An 11,323-nucleotide genomic window follows, 5' to 3' on the forward strand; every position below is an offset into this window, starting at 1 on the left:
AATGTTGATTATATCCTCCACCTTTCATCTTCCATCATGATCAAGAAGCTACGACATATGAGAGAAGAGGAAAAAATATTTAAACTTTTTTATGTTTTGATTAGAGTGATAATTACAATTCATCATTATGTATAGTAAAATATTTAAATTAAAAAATATATTTTACAATGACTTTTTTAACCGTCAATATTTTAAATTATAATTCGATTTGATTTTAAGCCGATAGAATTGTTTTAATTTTTTAAAAATATAAAAAAGCTAAATTCAAGTTCTTAAAAATGTCAAACTGAATTCGATTCAAGAGATAAAGATAAAATTGACAATTTAACCTAAAATTGATTTAAAAGGTGAAGGTTGCTTCAATGGCACGAGTCACAAAAATGGGTGTATAATTTAAGAATCTTAAGTCATTTTCAATTCTATTCGGCTTTTAATTGAACAGAAAAGTAGTTTTCAAAGGCCTAATTTCTTGAAATAAAATCTAAGTTATTGATTCCAACTGGGCCTAATTATCCATTGCCACGAGAAAGCCCAATTATGTTGCGCAGACCCTGCTTACTGAAGCGATGATGGTGATCTGTTGTTTTGCCCTGTCCTGAGTTGAACGAAACGTCGAAACCTGAAAGCGAACCATGGCAGAAGGGGAACCCACCAACGGTTACTGCAGCAGCAGTGGCGAAGAAGACGGTGACGCCGCTTGGAGAGCAGCTATACATTCTATTGCCCAAACCACCACCTACGTCTCTTCCACCACGAAACACGGTCACCCAAATGCCGACGACGATGATTACAGCAAACCCAAAACACAACAGCTTAAGCACTATCATCTCAAGGTTTCCCTCTCAATTTCTCAATTTTCTGTTTATAGGTTAGTTTGAGTATGAGTATATTTAAGTTGCCAATTAATATTTTTAAAAATTTGGAACTTGCCCTTTACTCTAATTAACATATGCCCATAACAGATAATGTGGATTTGTTTACTAAGTTGGCATTTTTTTTCAAAATGAGGTTACGAATAGTTTCATGGGTGTTTCAATTTCTGAACATGTGGTCTGCTTAGTTGCAGATGCTACACCTTTTTTTCTAAAAAAATTCTTATCCAAATTATTGTTCATCATTTCTTTATAACTTTACAACTCTCTCTTGGACTTTTGCTATCTAATTCTGATTACATGGTGTACCATTGTCCCCTTTCTTTTTCTGTTCTTTCGTATTGTGTATATGTGGATATATATACCGTGGATGTTCTTGACAGGCGCAAAAGCTTCTGAATGATATATTGGAAAATACAATAGAGATAGTGAGAAAACCTGTCCCTGTCGAGGATGATGATCCCAAGATCAATGAAAGCGGCATTCGATTGTTTAAACATGCTAAGCCAGGAATAGTGTTTGATCACGCAGGTAAGCAACTATGTGGTACCACCTTGGCTTAAGTTAAGATATCTGGTGCAATTGATTGTTATGCCTATAAAGGGTTGATTTTAGATTTTTGGTAGTTTTGTTGGCTTTTACTATGCTATGGTAAGTTGGCTTTATGAGGTAGTGTTGGTGGCAGTAGGTCACTAGTCACCATTGTTCTTGACTTGCATATGAAAAATTGCGAACTTCTCTGAAACATGAAAAAGCTGCATTAGATAAAAGTAGCTTCTGGTGCTGGTGCTGGTGGGTTGCTGTTAACAAAAGGTACTACTTTTTCAGAATAGTGCACACGCACCTAGCGCCAGTTGTTAAGAGAGTGGAGCCCAGATCAGCATGCCATGCATCTCTTTTTTCCACTCTGCAATCTTTTGTTGACATCAGAGAATTCAGAAGATTAGAGTTATTTTTAGCACTGCTTTGTGATATAATGCTGTGTGATGCTGCATTGCAATAATCCATTTGTTAAGTCGTTAACCACTGAGAAATTGTCAGTCATTGTGCGCTAGCCACTAGCCATAGAGCAGCATGCTTGGGGCCTTTGCCATGACTTTATGGCACTTTGGTCTTCCTCAGTTGGCCAACTGAACCAAAATTACTGGTCCAGGTTATCACATGGACCATGTAATTATGAAGTATGAAGAAATTCAGAGTCATACTAGCACATGTTTATAGAAAACCATTGAAGTTGAGTAAAGTGGTGAACAACTGGTTTACTGATTGTGACAAATTTTGGTTTGAGTAACTAAACTCAAACCTTGAAAAGTTGAATTCAATGCCACATCCTGCTATGAAGTGGCCTCCGGTCCCAATTGTAGCAAGGCTGATTTTTGTTTTTGACATTCACATCCATTAAATGAGTTTAGTGATTGAAATTCAAATTAGTCTATTACAGGTAAAATTATTGCACCAAAGGATTACGAAATTGTTAACTTAAGTGATTAATCTTGAAATATCACCACATTATATGGCTGCAGATGAACCCCAACCACTAAGGAAACGGCCTAGAATACTCCCTGGAGAGGATATTGATGAGAAATCAAAGAAGGTCTAATAGTTAATTCATCCCAAAATGTCGTTGTATATATTGTTTCTCTTTTTGTGTGTGTATTTGCTTATTTTCTTAACGACTATCTGTACCTTAGCAGTTTAGAAAACGGATTAGATCTGTTGCTGTGAATGGAATAGATATATTAGCTGCAGCAAACGATTCATGCAAGAAGTCATTAGCTAGACTAGAAGCTAAAGATGCAGCAGCAAAAGCTAAAGTAAAGAGAGAAGAGGAAAGAGTTGAAAATTTGAAAAAGATCAGGGGAGAGAGGTGGCTGCCTTCCATGGCCAAGGAGATGCAGGTTAAAATTCAACGCTGACTTTTTGTCTTTCCATGCTCTTAACTTTGATGCTATTTTTTGGGTTAGTGTAGCTTGTTGTACACTAAAGAATTATAATTTAGTCATGAAACGTTTTTCTTTTTCACTATATTGGTGCAACTTGCAACACTATTCACAAATCCACATTCAAATTTCCAAAATTGTAAAACAGTTGCTGGGTATGAGGGCCAAGGCACTTTTTTTTGGGAATCTTTAGATCAAGACATGAAATATTTATTTCTTCTTTGAGAGTGAGGGATTGACTCAACGATTTGTTCAGCACTCCGTGGGGACACCCGTTGGTGGGCTTGGGACTGTTTTTGGGTCCATTGATTAGAATTTCGAGAGTCGAATGAGAGAGTATTTATGCTTGTTAAATGTTTTTGCCACAAAAAAATGCACTTGTTGGATGTATTACCAAAAAAAAAAAAGGTACTTGGTGGATATCACACTACATTTTGTATTTTGTGTATTTATTCATGCATTCTAATTCATTTTAAAATCAACATTAAGTAACATGCTAACAAGTTCTAAATTTAACAGTAGTAGTATTTGCTTCAAAATCTATAATTATATGAACTTGATACCTATCATAAATAAGGTAACTAAAGATGTATAATTCTATATGATTGCATTTTCATATCAAAATAGAAACTAGCTAGTATGCCAAAAAGCCTCTGGTTTTTGCATGTCCTAACATTGTATAAATCCAAGAAGTATCAAAAAATACACGGTTATTCTCATCAAATATTTCATATAGTCTCCTGAATCTTGGATCCCTGAAAATAAAAACCCGGTTATTCTTCCATCACTGAAACAACGAAAAAATGAATCCAATGCCATCTTTAATAACGGCAATAATGATAAAAAAAACCCGGAACATTTGTATGTTATGGGCACATGTTAATGATAATATTTCTCACAATATTAAATTTATGACGGGGAGAGCTGTTTAATAAAGTAAACATTGGCATTAATGAGAATAACTTCAACAGAATCAAAATCATTATCATGAGGGGGGTTTTCTTCTTCCATCTCCATAGTTTCTTCTTGCATTTCCATATATCTTTTAGTTCCAAAACTACCCTTTCACAAAAGGTGTAGGTTTTTTCTTCTTGTTCTTATTTCCAAATTGTATAGTCTGTGGACCTTTTGAATTTTAAAGTTTAGAATACAAAATTATATTATGAATTCTAGAGGTTGAAAAGTATTTTCGAACCCAAAAAAGACATTTTAAATTCTAGAATTTGAAATACAAATTTGTTTCTTGAATTCTAAAGTTCTAAGTTCAAAAGGCAATTTATGAATTCGAATACATTGTATTTCGAATTCTAAACTTCGAACTGTTTTTTTAACCTAGAAAAATACATTCTGAATTCTAATCAGAATACAATTCAAAATGTATTTTTTAGAATAAAATACAAAATTGTATAACAAATTTTAATTCAAAATTTTTAAACTTGGAAGAACAAGAAGAGGGGTGTCAATAAGGAAGGATAAGAAAAGGATAAAGTTGTTATTTCACGTTTTTTATGAGGAAGTGGTTTACATATTTCACGTTTTTTTATGAGGAAGTGGTGCACAAAGCATAGAGCGGTGGGTTGTTTGTAGAACTAGTCCTCCAAATTTTTATAACTCTGGCCTTAATCATCTTTAAAAGACATGTTTATAAATGACAAGAAATAACTTGAGAAGCCAAACAAAACACTCTAAACGAACTAGGGCCTTCAAATTTAAAAATAAAGTTATAATAAGCTCTTGAACAAAAGTTATATAGAGAGAATTGATAAGCATTTTATAAATAGATACAACATTTCTATAAACATTTTGAAAAACGTTCATACAAACGTGAAAGGTAAAGAAAGAGAATAGAAAAGCACACCAGGGTTTTACAATGCTTTAATTTGCCATGAAAGTTATATTCAATCTCTTTAACATAAAAAATTTCTAAACCCTAAACCTTACTTATAATTAGAAATGTCACACCTGTGTTGCATGTTCCAGTCTATTGAGCTGAGTGAAATTTTTTAACAAGCTAGGCCGACTCAAATTCTCAACAAATTACAATTTTCACAGCTTTAGTCTAATCTTATATTGAACCATTTTAATTTTATTAAATTTTTTAAAAATATAATAAAAAAATTAAAATGTATATATTTTTAATTTAAATTATATGAATAAAATTGTTTTTTAATTTTTAGACGTAGTGATTTGATTTATAAATTTCAATACGTGCATTTTAATAAAATAATATTACTTTCAATATTTTTATAATTCTGACTATTATTTTTAAAGACAAGTGGATATATCTAAGTTCATATTAAATATAGACTATTATTTTTCAGCCAAACCTAACTGATTTTCTGGATTAATCGGGTCAATCTATCTAACCAAACTTAATTTATCCCTTTTACTTATAATACCACATATTCTCTAAATCACTTTAGGCTTCACAATAATATTATCTTATTCAAACCTCCCTAGTAATAATTTATCCCTTTTACTTATAATAATGTTTTATTATTATAAATGTGCAGCAATAAGTTTAAATGATTATCAAGAAAAAAAATTAATCAAAATAACCTCAAATAAAGAGATTGAGGGAGAAAGTAAAATTAAATGAATCATATATCAAGGATCATCAATAAATATAAATATACTTTTTTTCTCTCTCGTATGAGTTAGAAAAGATAGTACTAAGAGATAGGGTAAGCACGATAAAAAGGAATTCAAGATATTCTAGAACCTATAGTTTAATAATTACGAGTTTTAGTTTTTTTTTATATTATTTAAGTCTAAACTAATTTAATTATTAAATTGTGCTATCATTTTCTATATCTGATTAATTAATTAATTTGATCTATTATCGAGAGAAAAGTATAAGACGTAGGTTTTTAAGTTTTGAAGAAAATGGCAACGTAGTTTTTGATTTTTTACCTTGAGTGAAACAAAGGTAGTACATGCTAACTAACTTCATTGATAACATGACTGCATTATTATACAAACATATTTATATAAATGAGTGATTAATGATTAAATAAGAGTTAAGAGAATATGAAGGAAGTGTTGTATTTGTAGTTAAGCAGACGCAAGGATTAAACTGTACTCTTCTGCTTTACTTTGCTTTGTTAATTCCAGTTTTGCATGTTTCTAGTCCTGTCCCACTTTGCCCTGTCACTGCTTTCTAAATAGAAAATCTGGCTGAATAAGATAAAACTTAGGAAACACCGCGGAAGCAGCCCTCGTCTCTTTATCTGCTGCTTCCATGTTCCCAAACCAACAATCCACAATTTCCCTACCCTCCTCACAATTGCAATATCGTTCTTCAAAGATGCCACATTTGCTAGCAATGGTGGTAGACGGTGTTGGAGGCTTCGTCAAAACGCTGTGGGCACTACAAGAACGTCGATGGTCCTACACTTTTGACGCTGTGGCCTCAGCTGTGGTGTCCGTAACCATGACACTGGTCTTCTGCTTCTTGTCTATCCGCAATAGTCATAGATATAGACGAGGTGATATGGTATTTGCCTTTGCCTCTTTCTGATGTAACCATTCTCTAGTAACCAATAAATGTATGTTTCTCTTGTTATTCATTTTTTAGTCAAATTCTGAATAATCATACATTGGCTGCCCCTGATACCCATCACTATTGTTTGGCTTATTGCCATCACAAATCGTGACTAAATCAATTCAATTTTAGTAACTGTAGTGGAATAAGGTCTGGTGGTAAAGGTCACATTCTTTGGCATTAATGTGGAGTTCTTCTGATCAGATCGTGCAATACTTTTGAACTGCGAAACATCCATTATCCATACACCCCGCTTCCTGTTTTTTGGTCGGAGCCTATTTTCCCTCTGAAACTGATTTTGCATTTTCTGGCCAGGTTACTTCCTTGTTCAAACTGCATTACGAAAATAGCAATAAGGTTCACCAAACCATTACTACGCCTCTTCACCAATTCATAAGTACCCTAAGCCTGGGATTCTCAAGAATTTACGTTTTCTAAAAGTAAGCTTCCCATACACTACATCTATATTGAATTGATAGTTTTCAACTTTTTCAAGTGTAACTCTTTACTTATAAGTTAAAACACACGTCTTTCTATACAGACAATTCCTAAATTAATAAAATTTGCTAACGTTGGTTGAAAATGAAGAATTATATTTAGTGGGTCACTTCATTATATCTAAAAATGTATATCCCTTGCTGTGCCCGATACAGAAATGTCGACAACAAGCATTCCCAGTGTTACCAGTTACCATTGCGCAATTCTTGGGATGACACCGATTTTCACGCTCGCTTTACATTCCACAACAACGAATTATTGGATGAAAGATGCAAACCAAATACAATAATAATTTGTTACTAGGTGATTACCAATCGGCGGTAACTCCTTAGTCCTTCCCCATGGTTCTCTCTACCTTTTCTTATTTTGTCCTGAAGCAGATTTGCAGGAAACGATGATTTCCTTACTGCTGGAAAGGAGAATTTACTGGGAACACCATTGACCCAACGAATTTCCACATGACATCATTTTAATTTAAAACTGCCATGTAGAGATTGGCTAGGACCAAGGAAGGAACAAGTTTTTTTGCGCCAAAACTTATATTACACACAATATAATAACTATAGGTTACAAGAAAGGCCCCTTTAAAGCAATCAACAAAGAAAGGCTTTAAAATGAAGTCATGCCCTCAGGTACCCATTCTCCTCCAAGTAGGATATCACAATTTCAGCCATATCACTGGGAGACTTACAGCCACTTCCTTTCTGTTGTAATACAATCTGCAAGATGAAGAAGGCCCAGTCTTTTAAAATGAATATGAAAACTGGAACTAATAAAATGGAAAACAAAGATTGAGAATCCCAGAAATGATAGTTCTGGTGAAAAGTTTCAAAAGGGAAAGTGTGAGGCTAAATCTGGCTTATATAGTAAATCAGTAAGCTTATGATCTATCAATCCAATCTAAGTTCAGAGAAAGCAAAGAAAAGATATTAAAAGAATGAAAAAAGAATAAACAACCCTGTTCAGAAGACAACAATTTTTCCCTTCCAAGTTGGATCCTCAACAGAGAGAACTAAAATTTCAATTATAATAGGAACAGTATTTGCTATTTGGTAGTTAAATGAATGTTGAAGTTTTTACACTGCTTTTACCAGTTAATGGCAACTCTATTATTCGTTAACAATGTGTATGGTTGATGCCAACGGTGACTCAATGATTGATTAACACAGGGTTTTAAAGTAATCAGTAATAGATATTGTTGGTAAAAAAACACGTGCAAAAAGGCCAACGCAAAAATAGCGACAAATACACACCTCACAACTACACGGTGCTTCATATGGATCATCTATACCAGTGAAACCTGCACCGTACCAAATAAAAAATTCAGTCCCGTCAGGAGAAGTGATACCCCTGAATATTGATTAGAAAAAAAGAAAAATAAACATGATATATGTAACCGAACTGATGATGTTAATGTAGTTGGATAACGGATCCAACATTACAGTGAAAATTTATATCAAGATAACCTTTGATCTTTCCAGCTCGAGCAAGCTTGTAGAGTCCCTTTGGGTCCCTAGCTTCACACACCTGTAGTGGAACGTCTATGAAAACCTGCAAAGTGTAACCTTTGCATCAGCGATGATTTAAGAAGAACCTTTTCTTGTTCTATAGTTGTACAAATACTATTAGCATAGGCCATCTACGCGGATTATTTGGATAACAAATAAAAATATTAATCTTACCTCAATAAAATCTCCTTTCGGAAGTAGTGCTCTACATGCATCTCTATCCTTTTGGTATGGTGATATTAAACTAGTGATGCAGATAACACCAGCATCTGCAAAGAGTTTTGCCACCTCACCTGCAAAATTTTAAATCGCGATGTCTGATTATTAATAGAAATAGACAACCTTACTAGAAGATATAGGAGAATCTAGAAAAACTCACCAATCCTGCGAATGTTTTCTGACCGATCTTCTGCTCTAAAACTAAGATCATTGTTTAGACCATGCCGAATATTGTCACCATCAAGGATGTATGACAGTTTCCCTCTGGAGTGCAAGCTTCGACTCAAAGCACATGAAATAGTGCTTTTTCCTGCAATTAATAATGATTAAAGGGTAACTGATCTCGGGCTAAAACAATTTCAACTTTTATTTCACAGGAACAAGTGTTGAACTAAAGCTGAGCTTGATTGAAGGACAAAATTGGTAGACCTTGGTTGTAAGATAAAGTAAAAATCAGTAATTTGCACTATCGAGATTTCAACACCGTAACTTGCCAAGGCAATTTTTCAGTGCCAAAAAGTTTATTCATTTGTCGGAAAGAAAAAATAGTAGAACTATGTGTTGGATGATTGTAAGCGTCTATTATGGGTCTATATTAGCGCATGCCAAGATCAGTTAAGAACTGTGTCTACAATTCTAAATTATTAAAATTGAAGAGTAACTAATGTGTTCCTTTCTTGACATCTGTGATGTCAATTGTCCGGTGAAAAATTATCAATAGTAGTTACAAATAGATTATGACACTGCAACATTTGAAGGGTCACGTATATAACAACATTAACAGTAACAAATATGGAGCACATACCAACACGAATGGGCACTGTTTCTACAATCACTGAATGTATTACATCAGACAACATATAACAAAATCAAAGGAAGCATAGCCAGAGTTACAAACCAAATCACCTACAGAATGGGAATCCAAGAGGCATTTAAGATATAGGCGGAAAAGAAGTGTGGACTATTCTTGCTCAGTGCACAAAACCATGTTCTTTACTAGATTAAATGAACTAATCAGACTTTCAGATTCAAGAACTATCTAAAATGCCACAAACCTGATCCACTGAGGCCAGTTAGCCATATAACGCAGCCTTTTTGCTGAAGCAGCTGCTGTCTATCTTGTTTCTGAATTGGACAGTCATGCCACATAATGTTTGTTGAGTTGCCAACGTTTGACATCTGGGGGAGATTTTTACCTAGTTAGATAATAGATTGGTTAACTCGGAAACAATTTGAGCCCAAATTCCCCGAAGAATCATATATTCATTCGCTTCAAAGGGAGACAATAAATGAAGGGGGAAAGTCAACTACCCATACGTATGCATCAATATTCAATCCTCACAATATGCAACAAAGTCAACGAGACTTCCAGTTCCACTCAACCAAAATTCAACAAAGAAATCGTCTGTTTCACTTAACCTAAAAAGGCTTAAAAAGAACATTTCATGCCTCAAAAGATGAACACGAATAAGAGCAAAAAAGTAAAAATTACCTTTTTTTTCTATTATTTATGTGCACGATGAAGATGCTTACCAGAAAAGTAACCTTAGTAGGCTTTATCAGCTTTCAAGAGCCACTCAACAAGAATCTGTTCGTTTTTTTTTCCAGGAGAAACAGATGCATCGATTTAAATTGAATGTTCGGCACAGTATAGATGAAAAAAGTTGCTTGCTCTGCTACACGCCACTGAATTATGATTATGACCCACGTAGCTGAGCTGTACAATTTTTAAATGGTTCAACACGAATTTCTTACCTCGCCGTCTTTTCTAATAATTATATGGTTGAATTAGAATGATCGTGACCAATTTAAACAGACGCATTTTTATTTGTAACTTTTTAAAATAAAAAAAATTAAGATTCCGAATGTATCTAAATTCCTCTCCGCACAGTATAAAGAAGCTATTCGAAATTTATCTACAACAACGACCCTTATAATTTGCATTTCAGAAAAAGACATTAATTCCAGATTCCAGATCTTGATAGTGAATAAAACGAAAATCGCAGTACCAGAAAATGCAGTAGCACGATCCTCTGTGTCCGAATCCTTCTTCCCCTTAATTGGCTTGAACCAGTCATCGATCAAAGAAGCGCCTGCGTTCTCCTTCGCCTTAATCGGCTTCGATCTCGCGTGGAGGACGAAGCAACTGCGACTTCGGTACAATCCACTGACATTGATTCCTCGTAGCTTGGCAAACCCTAGCGTCTCCGCCGCCGACGACGGCCCGCTTTCGATTTTGCGGAGTAATCCGGAGCTACACGGCGGTGGCGGTGCTTTGGCGGTGATCATCTGCGGCGGAGGAAGAAGAATGAGGCGGCGAAAATAATAAAAACAGTCTCTCCGTAACCGTTTTCTGTTATGGCTAAGGTTTGTATTTTATATCTAAAGCTTAGTGAGGATTTGATTTTGCATTTTACGGGTTAGCAATGGCAAAATGAAAGCAGTGGAGGACAGATAACAAATACACCTCATGTTATTTGCCACCCCTTCTCTATCGTTCCCTATAGTAACAAACAACACATTTTCCAACATAATCAGATAAACTTTAATCTGATTTTATAACTTTTAATTCCTTTAACAAATAAAATATGAAAACCAAACAAGAAAAATCAAATAAAAAACAATTACATTAATACAAATATTTAGTTTTATTACGCGGCCATTATCAAGAGTTTAATAAAAACACAAAAAACTGCAGTGAAGCGTGTTTTTATTCGCGCGTGAATTGAAAAACCTTTTTTT

The 11,323-nt window shown here is 34.3% G+C and overlaps 2 protein-coding genes across 16 annotated transcripts; one reads left to right on the forward strand and one right to left on the reverse strand.

The window, feature by feature from the left end:
• Positions 1-463: 463 nt before the first annotated feature.
• Positions 464-2,897, forward strand: LOC137808222 (uncharacterized). Of its 2 annotated transcripts, none has more exons than XM_068609220.1 (4): positions 464-833; positions 1,256-1,403; positions 2,396-2,466; positions 2,564-2,897. In XM_068609220.1, the coding sequence occupies exons 1-4, from the start codon at positions 633-635 to the stop codon at positions 2,786-2,788; spliced, it is 645 nt and encodes a 214-aa protein (XP_068465321.1). In that variant the 5' UTR covers positions 464-632; the 3' UTR covers positions 2,789-2,897. The 2 variants fall into 2 exon arrangements, with proteins under 2 accessions (XP_068465321.1, XP_068465322.1); XM_068609221.1 differs by having other exon boundaries at positions 2,567-2,897.
• Positions 2,898-7,088: 4,191 nt separating this feature from the next.
• LOC137808223 (adenylyl-sulfate kinase, chloroplastic) lies at positions 7,089-11,113 on the reverse strand. 14 transcript variants are annotated; one of them, XM_068609226.1, is made up of 9 exons: positions 10,591-11,056; positions 10,115-10,298; positions 9,893-10,000; positions 9,637-9,777; positions 8,742-8,891; positions 8,537-8,655; positions 8,321-8,405; positions 8,108-8,154; positions 7,089-7,573 (listed from the first exon to the last, which is right to left on the reverse strand). In XM_068609226.1, exons 3-9 carry the CDS (start codon positions 9,894-9,896, stop codon positions 7,475-7,477), a joined length of 645 nt encoding a protein of 214 aa, XP_068465327.1. In that variant the 5' UTR covers positions 9,897-10,000; positions 10,115-10,298; positions 10,591-11,056; the 3' UTR covers positions 7,089-7,474. The 14 variants fall into 14 exon arrangements, with proteins under 14 accessions (XP_068465327.1, XP_068465331.1, XP_068465326.1 ...); XM_068609230.1 differs by having other exon boundaries at positions 9,899-10,009; positions 10,591-11,026; XM_068609225.1 differs by having other exon boundaries at positions 9,893-10,009; positions 10,591-11,012.
• Positions 11,114-11,323: the final 210 nt, after the last annotated feature.

The sequence above is a fragment of the Phaseolus vulgaris genome, chromosome 3, assembly GCF_000499845.2.
Source record: "Phaseolus vulgaris cultivar G19833 chromosome 3, P. vulgaris v2.0, whole genome shotgun sequence".
In the NCBI taxonomy this organism is placed as follows: domain Eukaryota; kingdom Viridiplantae; phylum Streptophyta; class Magnoliopsida; order Fabales; family Fabaceae; genus Phaseolus; species Phaseolus vulgaris.

Coding starts and splice junctions, on each gene's coding strand:
- LOC137808223 (XM_068609222.1), bottom strand. CDS start 10,870: ATGATCACCGCCAAAGCACCGCCACCGCCGTGTAGCTCCGGATTACTC. Junction 9,778..10,590: donor TCGTGCTACTGCATTTTCTG/GTACTGCGATTT, acceptor TTATCTAACTAG/GTAAAAATCTCCCCCAGATG. Junction 7,574..8,107: donor AAGCACCGTGTAGTTGTGAG/GTGTGTATTTGT, acceptor TTCATCTTGCAG/ATTGTATTACAACAGAAAGG.
- LOC137808222 (XM_068609220.1), top strand. CDS start 633: ATGGCAGAAGGGGAACCCACCAACGGTTACTGCAGCAGCAGTGGCGAA. Junction 834..1,255: donor TTAAGCACTATCATCTCAAG/GTTTCCCTCTCA, acceptor TGTTCTTGACAG/GCGCAAAAGCTTCTGAATGA. Junction 1,404..2,395: donor AATAGTGTTTGATCACGCAG/GTAAGCAACTAT, acceptor ATATGGCTGCAG/ATGAACCCCAACCACTAAGG.